This window comes from Coloeus monedula, assembly GCF_965178545.1.
Source record: "Coloeus monedula genome assembly, chromosome: 18".
NCBI classification, from domain to species: Eukaryota; Metazoa; Chordata; class Aves; order Passeriformes; family Corvidae; genus Coloeus; species Coloeus monedula.
In genome coordinates, this window is record NC_138798.1 from 1399550 (window position 1) to 1424837 (window position 25288).

The window sequence follows — 25288 nt, forward strand, 5'->3', positions numbered from 1 at the left end:
GGCGCCCGGCAACAGGATGAGGAGCAATGCCCATAAACTAAAACACTGGAAGTTCCACCTCTACATGAAGAGCTTATTTTCATTAAGGACGGCAGAGCACGGGAACAGCTGGCCAGGGAGGTTCCAAACCCACCTGGACGCGCTCCTGGGCCACCTGCCTTAGCAGGGGGGTTGCACTAGATGATCTCCAGAGTCCCTTCCAACCCGAACGAGATTCTGTGAAAACCCATTTCCCTGCTGCAGCACCCCGGCCCGGCAGCCGATCCAAACCGGGGAGGGGACGCCAGCGGGGAGAGGCGCCACACAGCCCGGGGTGCGCAGCCCCGGCCGGGCGCTGACGGACACGCTGACGGACACTTTAGGGAACCGGCAGGCCGGGCCTCCCTCACGGCCGGGTCCCCCTCACGGCCCAGGCCCCGCCGCTTCCGCCCCGCCGTGCCCCGCCTCGGCCCCGTGACGGCGCGGCGGGCGGAGTGACAGCGCCCTCAGCCAATGGCGCCGCGGCGCTGCCGGGGGCGGGGCCGGGGCGGGACCCTCGGGCCGGGGCCGGGGCCGCGGCGGGGCCGGGGGGACGCGGGGCCATGGAGGAGCCCGAGCCGAGCGAGCGCAGCCCTTTGCTGAGCAGCGGCGAGCGCGGGCGGGGGCCGAGCAGCGCCTTCCAGGGCCGGCGGCTGGCCTGCGCCGCCGTGCTGCTGGCCGAGCTGCTGGAGCGGGTGGCCTTCTACGGCATCACCTCCAACCTGGTGCTGTTCCTCAACGGGCCGCCCTATGGCTGGGAGGGCGCCCAGGCCAGCCAGGCGCTGCTGCTCTTCATGGGCATCACCTACCTGGTGTCGCCGTTCGGGGGCTGGCTGGCTGACGCCCTGCTGGGCAAGTTCGGCACCATCCTGCTCAGCATGGCGCTGTACCTGCTGGGCATGCTGGCCTTCCCCGTCATCGCCGCGCCGCACACCCGCCAGGGCCTCTGCGGGGACATCCCCCTGTTCCCCGTGGAGAACTGCTCCTCGCCGGCGGCCAACGCCACCCTGGCGCCCTGCTCCCCGCTGGGAGCCACCCGCTACTGTGCCACCGCCACCTTCGTGGGACTGGTCCTCGTGGGGCTGGGCGTCGGCTCGGTCAAGGCCAACATCACCCCGTTCGGGGCAGACCAGGTCGAGTATTGTCTGGCAGCTGCTGAAGCGCTCGTGGGTGCCCCAGGGGTGGCAGAGGGGCTTGCCTTGGTGGGGTGGACAGTGCCCGACTGAGTGATCTCTCTGTATGTGTTCGGCCTTGGAGGGTATCAGATCGTCCAGCTCTGTTCCCTGTGTAATGCGAGTTGTTAAGTTGTGCCCTCTTTGATGAAAGTTTGGTGCCTGTGGGATGTCAGATCCCTTGCGACCTTTGGTTTCATGGTTACCCTGCCTTCTGAGTTGGCTAAGCCATCAGCATCTTGAGGACTTGGGCTGAATACTTAATGACCATTAAGCGGGCTGTTAATTATCCTCCCTTGTGAGCTTGTACCCAGTTAATTTGACCTCAGAGCTCATCAGATGAAGTACAGGATACACATTTTTGACTTTGACAAGGATGACATGGGCCTTCTGAGGCAGTGTCAGAGGCCTTTACCATCCTGTGATAAACGAAGGCTACAAAACAAACAGGTTTTATGCACTTTTTTTTGAGCACTGCATTGCCCTTGAGTGACATTTTTGTGCAGGCTAGCGCTGCATCACATGATGGGTGGAATCTGCTCTCAACGTGGTAAACATCACCTGCATTGTTCCCATAAGGACATGTCCTGTCAGATGACCTTATCCGGATCCGCTGCAGTGATATCATTCATTGGGTCATCACTGCAGAACCGAGTGGCTTCACAGAAGACATTTGAGAGGCAACTTAGAGTTCAGTAGCAACTGGAATGCTCTGTTGCGTGTACTTTTTTACAGTCCTGTGCTAAGGTGCTGTGCTGGCTGTGGATGTTGAAATGTAATTTCTGCTTTACAAATGGAGAATTTCAGTATGTTCAGGTACTGAGCAGCTTTTCTAACTGAACTGAAAATCCAATTGCATGTCTGTTTACTGGCTCACTGAGTTCTGGTTAGAGCAGGTGTCAGAAATGCCATGAATTCTTTGTAAGAGGGAGGATCTGCCACAGTATCACTGCCAAACATACCTCTGTTCTCTGTTGTGCAGTTTGTATTTGTCATTCTTTGGCATTTCATCCTGAATTCTGGAGTTCTGGGTGAAAGGCAGTATATAAATGTAAAACATTATTATAGCCCAGGATTGTGTGTCCCCAGTGCATTAGTTCTGTTTAAACCAGCCTGAGCCCATCAAGTGAAATAGCTTTAGTATGACTTTATCTTGTAAGATGTTTTTCAAAACTGACCACTTATCCCCGGAATGCTTTATGAAAGTTAAATATGAGAGATAAATAATGGCAGGAACAGAGCAAAAGAAGAGCCATTGCCAATGGAAGTGTAGCTGTTGTAGCTGGATTTTGTAAAGGCTTTTCCCCCAGGATTTCAAGGAAAGCAGTTTTTGGCTGGGTTTGCAGGTAATTCACAGTGATTTATGTAGGGTGAAGCAAAGAAATACTCCTTTCTGGGCCATAATAATCAGTGGAGCTCTGCCGAGGACTGAATTTTCCCCCTTCTCTCTTTTTCTGGCTTATCTCTTGTTAAATATATTACAGCATGCCACTTACCTTGGTGTGCAGTTTGGGGCCCTCTTGGGTGTCTTGTCCCTGCATAGGAATATAGAAAACTGCTGGGGAGATGTGTGTATATCTGTATCTATGTATCTGTATCTATCTATATGTCTGAGAATAAAATCTGTCTCCCAGAGCCACATTCTTGGGAGGCCAGAGCACAATGCAAACACGTTTTGGCTGGATGTGTGCTGATAAGATTTGTCCTCTTTCCCCTAAGTACCAAACAAAGGTATGAATTGTATATCATGTACTTTAGTTGGCACAATCACCTTTCAGAATGTTAATTATGTTTCACTGCAGATCTCTTAAAAGTCACGGTGTGAATTTTTCAGCTTTAATGTGTGTATGGAATTTGGGTGGAGAGCTGTAATATAATGAGAGGTTTTTTTATTTAGCAGAATCACTTTGTGGAAAATCGGAAACTGAACTGCAGTACTTACTCTTTGAATTTGAAAGATGTGGTTTCTAACTTTCTGTTAAATGCATGCTTTTAGAAGTGCTGTTAAAAGGACCCAGTAGACTTAGTATCGAGTGACTTCCACCAGTCAGCTGAGCAAAAAAAGTTCCTGCTATGTTGGGACAGACCAGCTTTTCCCAACCGTGTTTATAAATGAGCTGTTTTTCTAGAAGTGGCAGACTGATCCATCCTGCTGCTCTAAATCTGAGCTGATGGTTCTCGGAATAGTGTTTCTAATCATGTGATTCTATAACCTGGCACTTTCCAGTTCCCCTTTCAAGTGCGAGTTTTTTGCTGTCACTTCCTGTTCCATGGAGCAGTTTGTGACTTTCTGCAGTTAGGAAACAATAGGACTGTTGGTCATTATTGTGAAAGCTGGTTCAGCTTCAACACTGAAGCCAGAATAGTAGCAGACTCCTAATCTAGCATCAGCCATAATCATTGTTCTAATTATAGCTGCATGTCTTTCAGGGTTACAGCAATTGGAGGTGCCAGGTTTCACCCACACTGGGGCTTCCCTCTGAACTGCCTTCATAGCCAATAAATCTATCAGGCCATAACTGCCAGAGACCTTCTAACTCTGCTGAAATTGTTCTTTTACAGTTGCTGTTGGAAATTGCTGCTGTAAAGATGGCTTTAGAGTGATTTTCAGCCTTTATTTATTTGTAGAGCTTAGATTTTCCAGCCTCTGGATAAGGATGGGGAACCATGTATATAGGTTGGAAGGTCCCTAACTGCAACTTATTTTGTTGTTGCTGCTGTCGAACTTCTTATGAGCTTGTGGACCTCGAAGACTCTGCAGAGAACAGTTTGAAACAAGTTTCGGCTTTCACAAGGCCAGTAAAAACAGATGGGAGAGGAAACAGACTTTGTATGTGGACTTGCTGAATTTTAGTATAAATTTGAAATTATGTAGCAGCTAGTAATACTGTGTAGCTCTGCTACCGAGCTCTCTGAGATGATCTCAAAGAATAAGTGCTGGCTGCAGTGATGGATTAATCAGGATTCTGTAAATTTGGCTGCACAGAACTCCTGTCATTATACCTTCTGTTGTGGGCTAAGGACAAGGTTCTGCGTTTCATCCTTGCTCTGTTGTGTGGTTGCTCTCAGAGCTGACTGGGATGAGTTTGGGGGTGTTTGTTGCATTTGTTGCTTGTGACTGTCAGTTGATTGCAGGAACAAATGAAAACTGCTACTGTCAGGCACTTTTGAATGATCTTGTTCCTTTCATGGGAGTCAGGTGGAAGGTCCCAGCTTTGGATCGGTCGTGATGTGAGACACACACTGGAACTCTGAAACGCTGGGGTTTAGGGCACACTTGAGATCATTAGCAGGTGATGACAGAAATGAGATGTCACAGTGGAATGGTGGGCACCAGCTAGACACGAGCTGCAGCAAAAATGGCAAATCTTGTGGGTAGTGAGTCCTCTGAAACCAACCTGTGAGAGGAGCAAATGACCTTGTGACAAAGCAGAGCATCTAAACACAGCAACTGTGGACAAGCAACGATGTTTGTTTAGATTCCTGACTCTTTACATAAAAATCAAAAGGTTCTAATAGAGTCTTAGTATTTGAGTTGTATAATATTGTTGTTTCCAAGCTATACAAACTGCTTTGGCCAGCACTTGGATCATCTCCTAAGAAAGACATTGTTGTTGAAAAATCCAGGGGAGGGATAATGGAGCAAGTGATCATCTTTCTTCTAAGTCAGAACGAGGTCTGAGTACAAGCCTTAGGACAGCTGTGCTGTGGAAGCTGCTGTCAGTCACATATTTGTAAGGTGTTTGCATCAAGGGTTGTAAGTAGTGATCCAGTTACTCTTCCTCCCATTCTCCCTTTCAGTTGTGCATAAAATCCTGTTCTGGTTGCAAGATGGGAACCTCGGATCCTGAGTTTAGAGGATTGCAGTGCAGTGACACAGCTGCCATTGAGGTGCATCCTTTTCCTGCTGCAGTTGGTGGTGGGATTTTAGGAATATAATGAAGATGGTGGTGCTGGTAGCACAAGGAGAGTGAGGAGAGTGCTGCTATGCTTGAGCACAGATGAAATTGAGCAGAGGGAGTGATAGATTTTTTCTTTCTGCTTGGGTGATTGAAAATAATGCAAGCAGAAGGGGGAAAGGAGAGCTCCTGCAGTTATGTGGAAAAAACTTGTGCTTGATAAAAGTAAAATAATAAAATTATGACATGTTTTTCTTCTTAGTTCCTTACTAAAATGTAGTGTTTACTTATGAAGATGTTTTGTGCTGTCACACACAGCTCAGGTAACAGCCAGGAGGGAAAACTTTTTAGTGATCTGCTATAAATGTAATATTGCTGACATTCTGGGCAGCCAGTGAGATGTTTGAAAAGAGCTACAGAATTGCCTTTTAACTCCACTGTCTTTCCTGGTTTTGACATCTTCATAGTTCTTTGTCTTTGAGAAGATATTCCACCAAGGTAGTTCAGTGGGATTTTTGTTCAGTTATTAATGTTTGCCAGTTAAATGCCATAGTGGCATTTCAGACATGGCTGTGATGTGATTTTTACTGCAAATATATAGTTTGATAAAGAAGGAGAAAATGGATTCTTTGCATTGTAAGCCTGATGTGTGTCTGTCCCTTGAGCACTGCCTTCCTTTTGGTCACTCTGTTACAAAAAGGACACTGGAGATGGTGAAGGAAGTTTCTGGGAAGGGCCACAGACATGGTCAGTAGTTTCCAGGTGAGGAATCATGAATCAGTCTAAATTTCCTACCTCTGAAAAGGCAGCAAAAAGGAAGATGTGACGGTGGTTTGTGCCCACAGTGGTCAGGGGAGAGAGGCAGCAATGGAGCAGGAATGGGATGGAGCTCAGCTGTCTCTTTTGTTTCCTGGAACGAGGTAAAAGGAGCGAGGCTCGGACAGGGCAGGTTCAAAGCAGGCAAGTGGAGGTAGTTCTTCCCACAGTGTAATTACCTGTGGAGCTCTTTGCCGTGGGATATTTTGGATTCTGAAAACTGACCTGGGTTCAGAGGCAGGTTACACAAGTTTGTGGAGAGGAGAGCTGCTGCATTGATTAAGTAAAGAGAAGCCATCCTTGGTTCAGGAAGTTTCTCAGGAGCTAATGATTGGAGGCTGGGAAATGCTTGATAGAAGCCTCATGCTGTGCTTCCCTGTTCTTGCCTGGATCAAAGTTTGCTTTCTTCTCCCAGCTTTCCTTTGTAGAGATGTCAGCTAGGTCATGTGTAAGAGGGAGGATGAGAAGTCATCCTCCTTGCAGAAATGAGAGAACTGAGACTTTGTGATGAATAAATGGAAACTTCATCAAACAGATTGCTAACACTTTGCACATGTTGGAGCACTGTGTTCATGTAATTGTTTGCTAATATCCTGCTGCTCATTGGGGTTTAGAACAATTCCTAGATTGACACACTGCTGCAGTTGATGAAAGTTAGGAAATGAGTACCAAGTTGAAGCTGGAGAGGGAGAATTTCTTGGGTTTAGTCTCCAGGATTGTGTGTGACATTCTAACAGACATACCTGAATGCCTCACAATGCCATTAGCTATGCACAGGAATAGATATTTTAGTATTTCCTTTGTTGGGCTTTGCTAATTTGCTAAATGGTATGGATGGGTTTGTGCACCACTGGGAAACCTGAAGCTGTTAATCAGAACTGACAGCGTTAAAAACTCATTTCAAGACACAATTTGCTTTTCTTATTGCAAACTAAACATGGATCTTTTGAAGATCTGGCAAATGAGGAGGGGAAATTTGCAATTACAAATGAAAGATAACTGACTCAGCAAGGCTGGTGCATGGCACTGACTTGCTAGTTACTGTTAATGGCCTTTCTGTCATCAGCCACTGACAAATAAAGTATTATGGATTCTTTTACAGACTACTCGATCTTTTTAATGTATTTCAAATTTTAATTTGCCTAATTTCTCTTACATCACCTCTTATGAGTGATGCTGGGTTCCTGGGACTTCATTGCAAAACATGGGGTAACTTACAATAGGCAATAATAAAGAGTGATGGTGAAAACTGTACAGGATAGTTCTATAAACCAGGGATGTCTTTACTTTCACTGGAGAGACACTGAGAGCTTCAAGCAGAAAAATAACACTATGAACAGCACTGAGTTAGTCATAAATAAATATTTACTGTGGCCTTGTGATCCTCAGGCAACCCAAATTTAATTAAATTTTTTTTTAAAGGTCAGAATGACAAGTCCTCAATTTGTGTTCTGATGAGAGGCATTAGGACAATGTTAAAATTTAAATTTGTTGTTTAATTACCAAGTATTCATTTGAGGCTTAGAAAATGGAATAGAGTTAACTGTTATGTAGATACAGTTAGAAGAAGCAATTGTGGCAATACGTGAATTTTTAGGTAGTTTAACTTTTTGTTACTAAAAAATAGTTACTGAAACTCCTGTGAACTATGGGATGTTAATCTGAGGGAGCTTTGTGTAGAGAAATGACCCAATGAGAGTCAGTGTGATAGAAATAATAATGGCCTCTCTGGGGAAGCTGTGTCTCAGTAGTGTGTGGCTTTTTCATCCCTCTGCTGAGCTTCTAGAACATTAGTCACATAATGGTGCAGCTCACTAAGCTGTCACTGCATCAAATACCCTGTGAAGCCCAAAACACTTAAATCATTTCAGTGTGATTCTAAATGGAACCTGAACTCTTCAGTGCATTGTTTGAATTCTAATTCAAAGATTCTAATTCTCTTTAGCCTTATTTTCTTCAGAAACGGAGTGACTTGCTTTTAATCTTTTCCAGGTCAAAGACCGGGGTCCAGAAGCCACAAGAAGATTTTTTAATTGGTTTTATTGGAGCATTAACTTGGGAGCTATCCTCTCTCTGGGAGGCATTGCATACATTCAGCAGAACGTGAGCTTTGTGATCGGATACAGCATCCCAACAGTTTGCATTGGGATTTCATTCATGGTTTTCTTATGTGGGCAGAGCTTCTTCATCACCAAACCTCCTGATGGTAGTGCCTTCACAGACATGTTCAAAATTCTCACCTATTCCTGTTGTTCCAAGAAGACCCAAGGGGAGCATTCAGCAAACAGGTTTGTGATGAGCTCTTCTGTGTGACCTCAATTCAGAGTTAGTTCAGACTGGCTGGTAGTAACTCACACCAGAGACTGCAGGAGAATGTGCAGGTTTGCCCCGAGAACTGGAAAATTGGAGTCCTGGAGATAGTTTCTGGGAGTTGAGGGGTGGAAGAGAGGCACACTTTGAGATCACTGGATCTCCCTGCAGCCAGGTCATGGTGTCAGCTGGGCTCTGTGTCCTGCCAGTTCAGAGTTTCTGAAAGTGTGATGTAACCTGACGGTGCTGCTTCTAAGCATTAGTTAACTTTCTTCTCTGTTAGATATGTTTGTGGATGCCTTCTGATTTGAAAAACACTCATCTGCATTTAATGCTGTAAGTAGCTTGATGGGGAGCCAAAATTTTTCCACTCTTAAGAGTTGACCATGAACACTGGTGGTTGAATTTAATCACTGGTAAGAGATGTCAGGTGCCTCCTCTGCAGAGAGGTTTCATGTGTTCAGGTTGCCAAACAATTCAATGACTTCACAAGCAATATCACACAATACAGGTTATTCTAAGTTCTGCCAGTTACTTAGGGCTGGGTGTGTGGGGAGGATGGGAAATAAAGAAACTTCAAAGCAGAAGGTTTCCTCTTGTGTTTCCACCTGCTGGGGATCCATTCTGGCCCAGCTGTGTTGCTGTAACTTACATGAATGACTTAGTTTGGAAATGCATTACCTTTTTATAAGGATTGCCAGTTATGTTTAACTAAACATTTCAAACTCTTTTCCAAAGTGAAGGCCAGGGAGTGCTGCACCAGCCTCGAAGGCAAAGCCTCTTTGAGATGGCCAAGCTGTCTCGGGGGGGGCCCTTCAGAGAAGATAAAGTAGAAGATGTAAAAGCTCTTGTCAAGATTATCCCTGTCTTTCTGGCTTTAATACCTTACTGGACAGTGTATTTTCAAGTGAGTAGTTCCAAATGGTTACAGTTATATTTTACATAATTTCTAATTTAACATTTTTGGGGGCTTGAATATGAAACTTACCCTGAAGTTGAGAGATGAAAAACAACTGCTAAGAATACTCTCAAATAATATTTTGACTTAATAATAGAAAAAAAAAATTAAAATCATCACAGTTGTAGTTAATACTCACAGTTGTTCAAAATCCCATATCTTAAACACTGTGCTATGTTTCATCTTGCAGTTGTTTCACATAGGTTAGGGTAGGTGATCTAGACCTCATGTTAATTTTCAGGTTCTGTCTTACTGAGATGATTTGGGATATCAAATACATTTTGGGCAAAAAAACTATGCAGGAATTGTTTTCAAAGACACACGAATGATTCTTTGTGGTTTTAGTAAAAATAACTATAAGGTTAAAAAAGTCCTGTCATGTGCTAACCGTAATTCTTTTCACTTTGCTGTGTTAGCACTTCACCTCTGGTACAATCTTTGTTAATTGTTGTAAAATGAAAAATACCTTGCTCTCAGCACTCCATGTCCAAGTAACCTCAACTCCTCTTTCCTAATGCTAGATGCAGACAACATACGTATTACAAAGTCTCCATCTGAAAATTCCTGAGATATCGAATGACACCAACTCTATCCACACGGTAAGCAGAGCTAAACAAGTGAAAAGGACCTTTCTTTTGTTGAAATGCAGATTAGATCAGTACAAAACTTCCAGGGAGTTTGGGTAGTGCCTTTGGGGATCAGTGACCTCAGCCTTTGGGCGTTTAGGCGCATGATACACGGCCCAGATTCTGTCATAGCAGCAATTACCTGGAGTTCACACCAGCCTGTTCTGCATGGATGCAGGTAACTCCCACTGCTTTCATCAAGAATTTCTTTATCCTTCAGTGGCCAAAGTCTGATCTTTGAAGAAAGCTTATCAATCTCCATGCCCTGAGTTTTCCTACCAGGACACAAGCATTCCTGCAAGCCCAGTAGGAACACCCATCCTTAAGTGATACCTTAGCATGTGGAATTTGAGACACGTTGGTTACTTTATACTGCCTAATCAATCATCACTTTACCTTTAGCATATGGAAAGAAGCTGTTCGATATTTTTCAAGAAAGGCTGGCATCATGTGATTGCAGAAATGGTACAGAGAAGTAAAACCAAAAAGTGTGAATATAAGTTATTAACAGGTCTACTTTGTGTTATTCTGTACCATGTGACTGCCTTGTTACAGCACTGTCAGCTGGACCAGAGAAGTGGGCTGGTTTTGTCTTCAACTGCCTCAGAAACACGTCAAGCAGTGCTTGTATTTTGGGTCAAAGAGTCAGTGTGATGCACAGTATCCCAGTGTTCTATAGGCAATTTTAAAAAATCCACCCAAACCAGAACATTTTTATAAATCTACCTGTACTGGCTTAGTTTGTTAGCTCAGAACAGGTGCTAAATATTATTAAGCCTGGCAGAAATTGTCTCATTCACGCTGACATGAATCTTACTGTGAATTAGTGAATCTTGCAGATGAGACAGGATACGTTACACCACCCTCTCTGTTCACTTGACAAGTGTAACTTGATTTTAATTGAATTGTGCATTTACATTAGTAAGACTCTGTTTCTACTGTTCTGTGGCATATTTCTGATAGTTCTAAGCCTAACAGAAAATACACAGACCTTGCCTATTAAATAGTTTTCATGACTGAAGCAGGTAAAAAGTTCAGTTCTGTCAGACTAGAAACTGAGCTAACAGATCTAGTGAGCAGCCAGCTTCGATGAAAACCTGAAAAGCTGAATACTTTCCTCAGCTTTTAAACACTCTTATTTGACTTTTCACAATGTCTGTCAGAGCACTGTTTATTTTAGACCAAAGTGTTCGATCAAAATCTTTTTTAAAATGATAGTAAAAATCAACTCCTAAGTATGAAATTGCTAACTTGAGTCATCTCCCCTTTCAGTTTCCAGCAGCCTGGCTGACCATGTTTGATGCAGTGCTTATCCTGATCCTAATACCTTTAAAAGATAAACTGGTGGACCCCATTTTGAAGAGGAATGGCTTGCTCCCATCCTCACTGAAGAGGATTGCAGTTGGAATGTTCTTTGTCATGTGCTCTGCGTTTGCTGCAGGTAAGAAAATGACCTTGAGGTCTCCTGACACAGTGAATTGTTCAGCTCATTGCAACAGCATTTTTTAAAAAACTGTGTGAATATTTAATTTGGCATTATTCGGATCTTTTTTCATGGGATAGTTGGAATGTGACTTCATGGATGCATTTCCCTCAATTAAGGGGATTGTATCCAAAAACTTACTAAACTGTTTTGAATGCTTGCAATAAAATTGGACCACTTTTCCTACCTGAAGCAGACTTTGCATATACCCTTTAAAAAGAAGTATGTTTCTTCATACATTCTGACTTCCAGGTATAAAAAAGGTTAAATTTTACCTAAAATTCTTTCCCCTGATTGGAAATAATAAAGTTAGGTTATGGCCGAACAAGAGTTTCCTCCCACTTTGGGTTTTCTCTCCCCTATCTTCATGTTTCCTAATGTTTGGGGATTAGTGTAGTGTAAAATAGCTCAGCTGTAGCATGAAAGGGAAAAGATGGCAACTCTGCTGGCCCCATAAATCAGCTGCTTTTGAGATGATTTGAAGTTGTTAAGCCCTGCTGATGTGGAACTGAACATCTCTGAGCAGCGCTTCACAGAATCTATAGCCTTCACCAGCATCACTGTAATGAACATATTGATAAAGCATTATAGCATTAAATAAATTCATTTCAGCACTTGTGATCCCCTATATTTTAGGGAGAGGGACACTTTATATGGCCATTAAGTTTTCTTTCAATGAGAGAGGTAATTACTTTATTAGGCCAAGGTCACTTTGTGGGCAAAGGAAGTTCTTAAAGCAAAGGCATTTAAAGTTAAAATAGGAGTGTTTCTCTTATTCCATTTTCTTAGGACACTGCTGCTGCAGAAGAGGATGATGTAAACCAGTTAAATGTCAGCTCTTTAAATAGAACCTGTGGGCTCACATATAAGGGAATTCAAAACCAGCAATATCTGTCTTTATTAGTAGTGGGGAAAAGCACATCGAGCTGTGGTAGCTGAGTTGGGGAATGGGTTCATACAGCAAAACTCTTTAAAATTTCAAATGCTTTTTCCAATTCACCTATAAATGTAACATATTATTTTGTTGTTTTGATCCTCCCCAACTCTTCCCCAGTAGAAACTGAAAAAGTGACTTCTTTGGGTGGTTATTTGCAATTTGTTTGCAAAGTTTAGCCTTTTGGAGTAACTTAACATCTCCTCATCATAACAGGAATCTAAAAGCTTCAGTTGTGACAAATTTGGGGATTAGGAAACTGTTTATTTCTAGCAAAGTGTTGATTTATATGTTCCATTCAATTTTTATTTTCTCATTAAGTGATATTTATAGCTGCCATATTTTAACATTCTTAAAATAAATTATTACTTCCAACCATTGGTGCCTTAGAGAGGGATACTGATTAAAATCTTTAACATATGAAAACGTTAAGAACTTGCAGTCATGGCGTATCTTAATGATTTGTTTGTGCCATATTTCCATTTTGCCTTGCTTATCTAACAGCCATGAGTTGTGGACACTACTCAGGCTGCCTATTAGATTGTTTAGATTATTTAAGATATTTTATAAACTGTATTAAAATACAACTGATTAGATTTAATGAACATCTGCTGTGCTTCATGCATCTCATGTGAATTCTGAGCAGCAATGTTCAAGGTTATTCAGCTGGAAAATCTACTTCATTTATAGAGTTTAAACCATTATAGCAAGAAGTTAAGATTATTTTAACTGCTAAGAGTGTAAAGTTAAACATGAAACTTGTCTATCAGAGTCTATTAGGAAGACTCAATAGATAGCAGATTCTGAAGTACTTGGAAGATAAATTTATGGCAAAGTTTGGTATATTGTAGTTGTGCTCCTAGGTGGCTCAGTGCTTATTTTGTAAGAGTGTAAATACATTAAGGATCACTTGATCCTTGGTGGTGCAATAATTCTGTGTTGAGGTAAATAAATGAAATTATGTCTGAGCTCTTAGGTGACTGTACTGCTTTGTTTACACTTTAATTAAGTTCCACTCTAAAATGTTTGGCAGCTATATTAAAATGAAAACATCAAGAAATCCAGCTTTATTTTAATTACAGCAGCTCCTCATAGTTCAGAGGGCACTGAGGTAGCTGAAGAGCTAAAGAAAGAGACATAAAAATAAGATGGGTAAGTGGTCACCTAAAAAGAAGTGGGGAAGGTAGAGAAAATGTGGTGCCTTGGCCTGATATGAAGAACTAATAAATCCAGAACAATCTTTACCTCAGACTCAAGAAGTTTGGCACTGTCACTTAGCACAGAGATGCTGATCTGGCTGGTCCCCTCAGGCTTTTATGTCACAGATTCGGGGAGACAGGGGAGAACAGGTATCATATTGTGCATTAGGAATTGTGTTTGTTTTTATGACAAGTGCTGTCAATATGGCTCAGAATGGTTCAGCCAACATATTAAATGTTGGGTGTCCGTGGCATCCTTAGTGTGGCTCTGGGAAAGAGGAAGCTGGAAGGGAGGAAGCAGATACAATCACTTGTACATGGTGTGGGATCCATGAAGCATCATATCTAAGCCCTGTACAGGTTTTTTTAGTAACAGGAGGGGTATTTTGTGTCCCAAGATGAGGCCAGGTCTTGGCGCAGGAAGTAGAAGGAGCCCCAGATGGGAGGCTGTGAGTGTAACACGTACCATAGGAAGCAGTGTCAGTGACTCAGTCTTGCTCCTCTGAATTGTGATGAATTAATTCACCTTCTTGCCAAGGATAAGAGATGAGAGTTCTTTTATAGAGGTCCTTTTTGGGTGAAGCAGGGAGTTTTATTAACTATTAGCTATTCTGTGTATTTTATATAACAGTGAGTCAATCATTTAATCTGAGCAACTTCAACAAAACCCTACAGCATTATTTGATATTCACTTTCTACTCTAAAGTGTTGTGCTGAGCAAGCTAAAAATGCTTATATTTTACACTATCATGTCTCTTTTTCACTCTGTATGAAGTACTTTCTATGCAATGTATTGCTTGTAAATCAAGCTCTAATGAGCTCTTGGGTCTCTTTGGATGAAAAGTGTCATATAAATGTCATAATCATATTCATAGAGGGTTTTCATAGTTCTACAGGACTGGTGTAGCCATTTCCATAAGCAAAAGGGTTTCTAATTTATGAATACTATGGTGGCAGTTGAAATGGTTCAACACTGCAAAGTAGTAGTTTGTGAAAATGAGATTGTCTTTAAACAAACCCCAACACAGCATGTATGAGAGCTCTCAGCTGATCCATCCAGAAATGGGGAAAGTATTTGTATAATTATTGCTACTTAGTAAGAATATAATCACTAATTCTATGGCACAACAACTGTATGTCTTGAAATCACAGCAGCAAAAGTAGTCTGAAATGCTTTATGTTAGGAAATAAATGCATATTCCTATTGTATCATTTCTAATTGCAATGCAGGCTGAATGCTAATTTAATTCTTAATATGGAGAAACAATGTTTGCATCCTAGGTCAGTCTTTTTACTCTCTCCTTTCACATAGGAATTCTGGAAAGCAACAGACTGAAAATTGTAAAGGTTAAAACAATTAACCAGACCATTGGGAATGTCACATACCATGCTGCAGATTTGCCAATATGGTGGCAGATTCCTCAATATGTGCTGATTGGATTCAGTGAAATATTTGCAAGTATAGCAGGTAAGAGTCTTTGTGTGCTTTAAATCTGCTTTTGTATCTATCATAAATGATAGAATCTTAGAAAATAAATACTCCTCAAATCATTACAAGTAAGCTCTGATGTTTCCAAATACATTTTTATAGAATATTGCTCAATATTAAGTGGCAAAGCTCACCATTGTCTTGCACATTTGAAGCCTGGCTATATAAGACTGTGCTTTCAAAATTGAATTTCAAGCAGAGTAACACTTAAAGTATTTGTGTGGCGTCCAGTTAGTGCTGGATATTTGCAAGCCCTAATGGAAAACAATATACTCTTTCAGTATTGTATTTTAATGCAGTTTTGTGTCCTCTGAATCTTCCTCTGTGTTGGAAAACCAGTTTGTGCCTTGTGATTTTTTTTTCATCTTATAAACTGAGCTCACAGCTTAGAAAGTCAATTAGTTAGTGAACACACCTTTCTGAGGGAAAAGGGAAGAAATAAACCATACTTAGAAAGATTTAGCAGTTTAAATTCATGTTACTTGTGTTTTCTCATCTCTGAAATAAGAACAGTTTTTGTGAATATTAATCATGGAGTAGCTATTTTTGTATAGTTTTATCCACTTTATTTCTAGATCAGTTTTTCTGTAGCTGTTTTAGTACCTCAACATGACACTAAGCAAACTGAAATACTGCTCAAATTTTGCTTGTCTTGAACAAATGCAAGAGATCTTAAATTCCTTAACACTGTGCAGTGTGATGTAGTGGACAGCTGTGTGCTCACACTGATTTTTGAGCTGAAAGTGAAGTGAGAGGAGAGGGTGAGCAGGACTATAAAATCTGATTTTCTGGTCTGTGTCCTATACATGCAGGGCTCATTAGCAGGAGGAAAGCTCAGGCAACTTCTCTGTGGTCACTGTGGCTTTCCTAACTCTGGTTTGCTGGGGTTACACAGGTGAAATGCTTCTGGGAGTCTCTCAGCACAGTGTTTACACACGTGGTGTTTGGGAGCAGTGCTTGGTTACCAGAAACAGAAACCCTTCTGAGTGTACAGGTGGCTCTTCTGGCACTACTTAGGGAGAATTGTGGAGCTACCTGGTGCAATCCATCAAAACTCCTCCGGTGACTTGATGTAAAAATAACTTCGTTTTTGCTTGACTGTAGTTACTTATTAAAGTGTTGAAATCCTGTTTGCAAATATTGAACTTTGAGGATCATCCACTCTAACTGGCATCACTACAGCTCTTTTTCTTGATTGCTCGTGACAGAAGCTGCTGGTTTCATTTCCCCTGTGGGAGGTTACTTTCATTCCTGGGCAATCACAGCCGGTTAAAGTGAGATTCTCTGGTTCTGGAAGATCTTGCTGGCGGTGGCCCCAGCTGTCACATGGCCCATTTGTTCCCTCTTAGTGGAACAGAGAACTTCTGCTCCATCAGGTTTCTGGTTACACATCTTCTGCTGTCATCACAGTTGTTAGGAAATAAAATAAGGTGCTTGGATTGCTTGGCAGGTAGAATAAAAGTGGGGTTTGGTTTTTTTTTCCTGTCTACTCATTTGCTGTATGTTTCATTATGTATGTCTGGTACCTGTCACAAATGCTAACCCACAAAAATCTGAAGATAAAGTCTTGCCTGATTTAGTTACTCATTAAAACTAAGGCTGTGTTTAGCATTTTTACCCAAAGAGTAAAATGAATTACTTTTCGTTAGTTTAGTGATTGTGCCACTTAAATCCTAATTCATATAAATAGATGACTTTTCAGAAATACAAGAGTTCGTGGAAAATTAAATCAATTTCTTCCCTCTTACACAATCTCATTTCTCTGTCAGATACCATTAATAGCTTATAGGTGTTTGCAAGGAAAAAATAGCAAACCTGTCTGCAGGTTGTGGAAAGGCCAAGGACTTGAAGCATTCTTAGTTTGTTGAACTCCAAGGTGAGAGGACCTTAGTGGAATTCTTTGTGAGAAGTTAAGTCTTTAAGGCTTACACAATTCTTATGTGAATATTCTGCTCCTTATTATGTGAACACTCTGCTGTTCTGCACTGCTGGGTCTGTACCAACAGCATCATAACTTCAAAAACTCTTGGCCAACATTTGGAAAAATGTACCAGAAATCCTATGCAGAGCTTAATTGCTTTGTGTAATGCACTTTTCATTTGATTTTTTCACAAAGGCCCTTTCCTGCCTTCTGATTGTTATCTAAACATAATTCTTAATATTTTTAAGAAGACCTCTCAAGACTCAGAGTATACTTTACCAATTCAGTATTGAAGTTGATAAAGGCATCAACTGTGCTATGAATTTCAGCCTTAAAATAAGCAAAGTGTTCATGGTTACAGAACCACAGTGATGTGGAAATGTTTGTTGTGAGCAAAAAGGGACTAAATATCACAAGAGCTGAAACATAGGTTTGTTTTTTTGTTTACTGTAAAACTAAGCATATTCTTATTAAGCCACATTAGTTACACTTGAGGTACCTTTAAAAAGATGACACACATTGCATTAATCTTTTGTATTATTCTGTCAATCCTCCTAAAGCACCCTTGTTTAGCCGGGAATTGTAATCTCACATGACAACACCAGCAAGGGGCTTTAATTTCAGGAGTGCTTGTTTGCAGGAGCATGAAATCATTATCAATGGCTGCCAGCAGCCAAAGGAGCCCTGAAGGCAAAGAAAAGATTTTGTATTCTTTATGCCAGATTAAATATTACTGTTGCTGCAAAAGTTATTCAAATTTAGAAATGTACCTTATTTTGTTGCAGAAAGTTCAGGGTTACATTCATTCTGTTTTTTGTTCTGAGTCTTAAGGTCTTTTTTCCAGCTGAACACTCATGTCCAGTCTATCTGTAAAATGAACAAGAGAAGAAATGGTCCAGATCCTTTCACATGTTACACTTGAGCTTAACTTCTACAAAATATACAGAAGCCTGGAGACCAGGATGTGACTGAGGCTCAGGAGACCTGTGGCAGCTCTGATAGCATAACAAGAAGTTACAAACAAGCTGCTGTTTGCAATTGGACAGATAAATACTCCTTGAAAAATCTGAATTGTTACATGGGTGGCAGAGCCTAGGAGAAAAAGGCATTTTTAATTCTCAAAATAAATAATCATTTTGCCCCCCTCCCCAGCCCGTTTGCAGCTGTCTCTCTGTTTCTGGAGTGATTTCTCTCGTTAAGGTTTGAATTTAGGGAAGCCACGCAGCTGAGCTGGGTGAGGATGTTTCAGTTCCCTCCTGGCCTCAGAGCCAGGCTGCTGCTGGCCCATTCTGCCACGTTTTGCAGAGGAAAAGAGCAGCAGGGTGTTGGTTAGCAGCGATTCCTCAGGTGGCAGGAGGGTGCTGTTAGATCAGTGAGAACACACAGCTCTGATTCTCTCACAAGAACAAAGTTCCTCCCTCGCAGAGCAGCCACATTGGCCTGTCTGGCTTGAAGTGCTAATCCTGTTATTGAAAAGAAATGCCCGTGGATTTCTATTAAAGCCTGTCTGGAGCAGCACAAGTCAAATAGCAGTGGTGGTGTAAATAAACCATGCCTTTATTATGCAAGACATAAGAGTTATGCCATTTTCAGGTCTGTAATGCTCTCCTTGCAAAGAAAAATGTTAGATGTGGTAGCATTAATTCTCAGTATGAAGCAGACTGTTTTGAAACAAGCATTTCACCTGTCAGAAAAAGCTCTGCAAGGAATGTATTTGACTGTCTCTTGTGAATAATCCCATTTGATTTTTGACAGGAGTATTATTCTAAAAGGGAGAGTTAATCATGGGCATTAATCTTTGCGTGGCACAGCCTAACCCAGTGTGTTCTCTTGGTACACAAATTCAGTAGCACAGATTTTCAGATGGATGGTCACTGGTACGTTTTTCTTGGGTTTATTGGTTGAAACTTGAGTAAAGACAGCTGAAAGTTCAAGCCCTATATCTACAGATCTTAAAAATAATTGCTAGCAAGCAATGAACCCAGAAAATTCTAGATCAAAAGTAAATTAAGTTAAAATAATTACTGCCTTTCCAGTTCCAGTTAATTTCTTTGTCTGCACATTCAGAGATAGACACTGAGGCTGTGAGAAATAAAAGTTCATGGCCAGTGCAAGAATGACTTTCACTTTGTTCTCCTCAGGGAGTGCCAGGTGCTTTGTCCTGCATGCACTGCACAGCAGACAGGGAACAGGGGCACAAGGGAGACAGGAAACATGGAATTGCCAGGTTAGAGTTAGTTTAATACATTTCTTAGAGGATCATTTTAGACAGAAAAATGAATACGCTGGTTCAGAAGATTCCTTGATTTTACACATGTGATGTAAAGAAGATCAAAGTCTGTGTTCCAAATGCTGTCCATTTAATGGGTTGATACATTGATGACCTTTAAGAAGATTCATAAAGCAGTTAAAAGGACCTGAATCCTAGGGATTCACTCCACACCTGTAACTTCTTGAACACTTCTAGAACAATCTACTCTCATTTCTTACACATTCCAATAGCTTTTCTTCATCTTTTAATACAGGCCTAGAATTTGCATATTCAGCTGCTCCCAAATCTATGCAGAGTGCTATTATGGGCCTGTTCTTTTTCTTCTCGGGGATTGGATCCTTTGTTGGCTCTGGATTGTTGGCACTGGTGTCTATTAAAGAAATTGGCTGGATGAGTAATCACACAGACTTTGGTAAGTGTATTTTTCAGTGTATTCATGGCCTGCAGAGTAGAATGCTTCCCTGAGAAGCAGTTAAGATTCAAGGACATGGCACTGTTGAGTCTTAACACAGTTATTATTATCAGAATACTAATTTGTCTACTGCTTTGTTAAAGTTTCATTTTGCATCTGAGTATGAAATAACGTGACCGTGCAAAATGATTCATTGCCCTCATGAAAGCATGGGAAACACCTCTGCAATGCCTCAGTTATTTTCTCAGCTGTTACTGCATTTCATCACTAGAAATTACAAATATTTTCATTTCAGTAAAAAATATTTTAATTATGTGCAGCAGAAGAATATATTTGGTATAAAGTACTGAAATTGCTTTCTGTGGTTATGGGAAGTCAAATGTACCCATCTCTCTCGTAGTGACTATTCAGCTTCCTCATTTCAAGTGGCTTCATTGAAATTACCATGAGTTAACTTTGCATTTCTATCTGCTAGCTATTTTTACTCCTAAAGTTCAACAAATCACCTGCTTTGAGTTGCCAGTGGAGGTTAAAAATAATTATTGGCACCAGTAGGTGGCACATTGGGAATTTCAGAAAACCCTCCCATCCTCAGTGGGCTAATTAGTTCAACCAGGAGGAGTGTGAACAGTTCTTAAAACGTCTGCTAGACCTGCTGTGTGCACATGGCTTGAAAGTGCAGCCTAAACTTTAAATTTGGTCTAAGAGAATTTGCCATTTCAACTGGATCTGCATCTACCAGAAAGTAACAGTGTCTGATCCCTGCATATGCCACAAGCTGGCATCTGTGGTTTGGAAGTTGTTCTTTAAGAACTGCAAATGATAACAAATAGCCTGAGCTTCATGGAAGTGTCCTCATCAAATGAAAATTTCACCCCATTGAGACTTCTTTTCCCCAGTCCATTTCAAAATTAGAAAAGCAGCCTTTTCTGCAGCTCCATATCGAGGTAATTCAGCGGCTAAGGGCTCAAGAGGAGGATAATAATTGCACACAAATTAATGGTGGCACTTTTTCAGCCCCTTGCCTTTGTTCTCTGAAGCAGCCTATGAGAAGACACTGCCAGATATTCTCTCTGTAAACTGTTTGGGCTGTGCTAAATCTGTGCAGAGGTGGCCAGAACTGGAAGGTGTTGCCTTTCATGAGCCATTGCTCATCATTTTGAGCAGGCTGCTCAGCTCAGTGGATTGGCCTTTGGACACCTGTCAGCACTGAGTATCTGCACCTTCCTTAGTGCAGCTGAGTTTCCCCAGCAGGTCCAGACCCAGCTCGGGGTCATCTGGAACTGCAGCACCACAGCAGCTGCTGCTTTAACCCTTTGTAACTTTATAACTCAGTTTTCATTTGGTGTAGCATTATTGAAAGTACCACATCCACAGCTGAGCTTCACCTGGGTTTTCTGGGGTAGGAATTGCAAGAAGGAGTCCGTCAATGAAAGATCTGGGGCTTTTTCAGTAGATGCTGTGTATTAACTACAAGCACTTGCCCCAAGTTTCTGCTATTTCTGCCAGCTCATGACATCATTGGGGGTGACTGACTGCCTCCAAAATCTCCTGAGGAAGTTCCCTCTCTGCCAGCACTTCAGGGGTGGTTGCTGCCATTGAATTGACTTGTTTCTCCCACAAAAACTAAGATTTCATGGGTTTAATATCCCATCTCATAAAGGATAATTACTACTCTTTAAACACATCTGCTCTTGAAATGGAGATTCACATGTATATTGTATTTTAAATGTCAAGGAAAGCCTCAGTTTAATTTTACTGCATTTTATTATAAGTTCATTTAATTGAATCTTAGGTTTCAGTAATTAAAGGAATTTAATCTGTACATTTATAGGCTTGCTGCAGGAACAGCTGGTTTGGGTCCATGTACACGTCACCATTTTAGTCTCTGCAGCCTATCTGATAATCATAATGGTCCAGTTGGCTGTGGTGTGTTGGAAATGAGCCACAATATATTGTTCTTGGAAGTACAGCAAGAGCTGTGCATGCTTCCTAAGAGAGGAATAATGTTTTAGCAATGAGCTTTCTTCATTTAACATTGTTTAATGTCCAAAGCACTGATTTGTGACAACTTTGAGGGAGCATCAAAGGTGAATTGAACCACGGAGAAGTCACCTATGTTTTCATGAACTCTAAACTTTGTCCCAGAAAAAGGCTGAGAAACCATTGCAGTAATGCTTTTTTTATATCTATGGAGTTGCCAACTTTTTCCTTTACAGCATTCGTTTTTTGGTTTTTTATTTTCTTTTGACTTGGTCTAAGGCATTGGAGAACAAAAGAAAACATTCCTTATCCTGTGCACATCTTCCTCAGCAGTGCCAGCCTTTGCTCTGGGTAATTAAAAATGAACTGTGCTGTGGGATGGAAACGTGATTTGGTTTGGTTTTGCAGATAAGTCTTCACCACTTAAACTTGATGAGATTCACATTTTTGTTTGTATCACCTTATTAATAGTTTTTTTTCCCTCCCCAATTCTTTCTAGGTAATATCAATGGCTGCCAATTAAACTATTACTTCTTCTTGCTGGCTGCTATCCAAGGAGCAACCCTCTTGCTTTTCCTGATTGTTTCTGTGAAATACGAGCACCAGAAATCCAAGGTGAACGAAGTGGCTGCCAACGGGAGGCTCTGAGGCCCGGCCCAGAGCAGACTGTGCCAGCAGCACCCAGGGAAGGGGCAGTGCCCCGGGTCAGGAGCTCTCCTGTTTCCCAGTGGGACTCTCCAGAGCTGCCTGGGCAGGAGCTCTCTCCCTGCCCTGGTGTGAGTAGGTAAGTGCCTTATGTCATGGGGCTGGTTCTTGCACTATGTGTCCCCTGGACAGCAACCCTTGGAGTGAATTCCCTGCAGGCATTCGAGTTGCTCTTGTTCATGGGGAGATGTTTACTGAACTCCTAAAGCTGGGACACTTGGAAGTGGAGTCTGAGGAGCCACACGGGGCTTGGACTGTTCTGACCCAAACCTGAGCTCTGGATCCACAGGAACACTCGGCAGTTCAAGCCTGCCCTGAGGACACAGGAGAGGAACCATTTGACAGGAGCCTCAGCCAGTGCTTACAAGCACAGATCTTCAGTACTGAGAGTCATTTTGGGGGGAGAAACAGGGACAAATTAAATTACAAATTAGCACACATTAAAAAGGAATAGAATTTTATAATTGACCTTTTACTGACAGTGTTTCAAGGATTTAAGTCCAAACTTGCAGTCAGGAGTATCCAATACTGAGGACTGAATCCTGTATCCCAGTGGCTTGTCAGACAGCTGCTGCAGACTTTGGTGCACAATTAACACTCATTGGGACTGAAATTGCTTGACTACAGCAATGTTTTTATTTTTGAGCCTGCATTAGATGTGTTAGGACAACACCCACCTTTGGACAAGGCCCTGTTCAGTCTAACGCTGTTACTCCCCCAAGGACTATTCCAAATATTTGCAGGAAGCAAAGTGAGCTGGAATTCTGAGCAGATCAATGCACAATAACCATTTAGCAGCCTTTAGCCACGTCCTTCAGCCTTGTCTTACTTTTAGTTAACGTGCTCCAGGGTTTGGGTCTTTCAGCAACACATTCCTCCAGCAGAGCAAATGGCTTTATGTTCAGCCTCTTGAATTTTAATGATTCTAACAATTGTACTTCAGATTGTGTGCAGACTGGTATGGAGGGTGCAAGGAATTATGCAGAAAGTAAATAAAACCTTTTTATTAATGTGTTGAATTTTTATAGTTTCCTTTGTCTGCAGTTCTGTTGTTTAAAATGTCCTTATTTTGTACATGGACATCTTTTTAATGAGTTTACAAAATAAAATGAACCTCCATGCTGTGACTTTTGACCCTTTGTTTCTAGGTGAATAAAATTATACTACAACTATTTTGTTCTTTAGCCTTTATTTCCTGAAGACAGTGGAATGGTGTTGGATTTCTGAGTGCCCACAGGTCCCCTGTTCATTCTGTCAGGTGCTACAGCAGCATGCAAGATGACCTGTCCTTGCCCAGATAAATCAGTGAAGATGCTGCAGCTGTTGCATTCCTTAGCATGATTTAAAACTGGAGTAACTAAATAATGGCTCTACGAGAAAAAACTCATTTCCTTTTCTAACTCTGTTTTAGAAGCTCCATATGCTGTGTTTCTGGAGTCTCCCATTGAGAACCAGCTAAAAAAGCCTAATATTGGCAGTGGAAGCTGCATAAGGGACAGAACAGGGACCAAATAATTGTTCCCTTTTTTTGGCTGCTGTTCCAAAACGTACCTGTGGTGTTTCACATCTGCATCACTGATTCCCAAAGCTCACACAGGCCCAGGACAGAGCTGGGTTGTGCCTCTTCCGTGGTGTTCAGGGAGATTGATGGAGATTTGTCTTTCAGAAGAGTTCCTTGCTCTGAAGGACTGGCACTGCTGGCAGCACCTCCCACAGGAGCACTGCTCCTGCTCTCAGACACCATCAGCTTTGGGCTCTGGGTACTTACCCCTTTCTGATCAGTGAACTTAAATTAAATGCACTGTTTTCCCCCAAGTTCTTAAGTTTTATCAACAACATTCATAAGTTTCCCATCTGATAAAGGATAGTTAAAGCTGAGTTTAATGACAGGAGAACAATCTGCAGATTAGCAGAGAAATCAGGTGTCTGGCAGTGTGAGAGGCTGTGCAGGCAAACCAGTAAAAGTGCTGTTTAGGGGAAAGGCCGAGCAGCAGCTGCTGGGTCAGCCTAGCCAGTGTCTGGGCAGAATGTGCCACCCTGCTGCAAGCACACCCTGAGTGCCACTGTCCTCTGCAGGCCCGTGCTGGTTCTGCCTCTCTGGAGGTGAGCTGAACATGCAATCCGTTGTATCATTTAGCTTTTATTTGGGATGACTTGGCTCAGCTCCAGGCTGAGTAATTATGACCATTTATGAATATTAATCTGACACTTCTCATCAAAGGGATGAGGCCTTGTGGTGACTCAGAGGTTTTGCTGGTTCTTCCTCCCCATCTCATCTTGCAGTGTTTCCACTCCAGTTGCAGAAATAAGGCAAATCAATTAATTTTATGACTGTGCACTGCTGCTCATTAATGAAATAAAGTTTTAGAGTTTGAGTTTGGTTACATTCACTTCTTAGATTGTTCCAGTGCAGTGGAAAGATCTGGCAGGAGTTACTCTAATAGATGCTTTTAAGCCTCTGTCTTTCCAGGTGCCTTAAATTCAAAGCACTACACAGAAAAGTACTTGTTCAATGTGAGAGGAGGTCTCTGAGTAAAGTTTGGTACTTTTGCTTGTAAAGAATTGTAAAAACAATTAGCATGTACCTTGCAGTGCCTACCCAGGCTATAATCAGGGAGGAAGGATGGGTGCCTGTGTTCCAGCTGAGATTAGAAGGTGGGTGCATTGCTCATCTAATTGTGGATATTTCCAGAGTACAGCAAGACCTGTTTCTCCTGCCTTTGTGTCTATATTGAATATCCCTCCTCAGAACAGGGGAGTCTTTTTTCATTTATTCCCCTTATGTAAACCTCCAGCGTGAGTTTGGTTACAGTAATTTAGACATCCATCACTATTTCCCTCAAAAGTCTGTAGTCACCTCCGAGTTGGTTTTATTTGTGTATTTTTGGTGTTAACAGAAGTTGCTCAGGGCTGACATGAGACAAGGCTGCTCAGCTTAACAATAAACCCATGTTAGAAGCTGCACAGAGTTCCCAATTTCCAAAAAGCAATTTCAAACACCAAATATTATCCCAGTGATTTTGTTTATATGCAGAGCAAGTTATGCCACTGCAGCAAAGCCCTCTGGGGAAGCAGATTAAAACACTTTCCA

At 41.9% G+C, this 25288-nt stretch overlaps 1 protein-coding gene across 2 annotated transcripts; it reads left to right on the forward strand.

The window, feature by feature from the left end:
- Nucleotides 1–581: 581 nt before the first annotated feature.
- Nucleotides 582–23326, forward strand: SLC15A4 (solute carrier family 15 member 4; the record flags this gene model as incomplete). 2 transcript variants are annotated; one of them, XR_014226920.1, is made up of 9 exons in its annotated part: nt 582–1151; nt 7898–8193; nt 8954–9122; nt 9695–9772; nt 11072–11240; nt 14728–14883; nt 19351–19509; nt 21992–22276; nt 22356–23326. XR_014226920.1 is itself a non-coding variant. In XM_082293113.1 (8 exons), 8 exons carry the CDS (start codon nt 582–584, stop codon nt 22138–22140), a joined length of 1746 nt encoding a protein of 581 aa, XP_082149239.1. In that variant the 3' UTR covers nt 22141–23326. The 2 variants fall into 2 exon arrangements, 1 of the variants encoding a protein (XP_082149239.1); XM_082293113.1 differs by having other exon boundaries at nt 21992–23326.
- Nucleotides 23327–25288: the final 1962 nt, after the last annotated feature.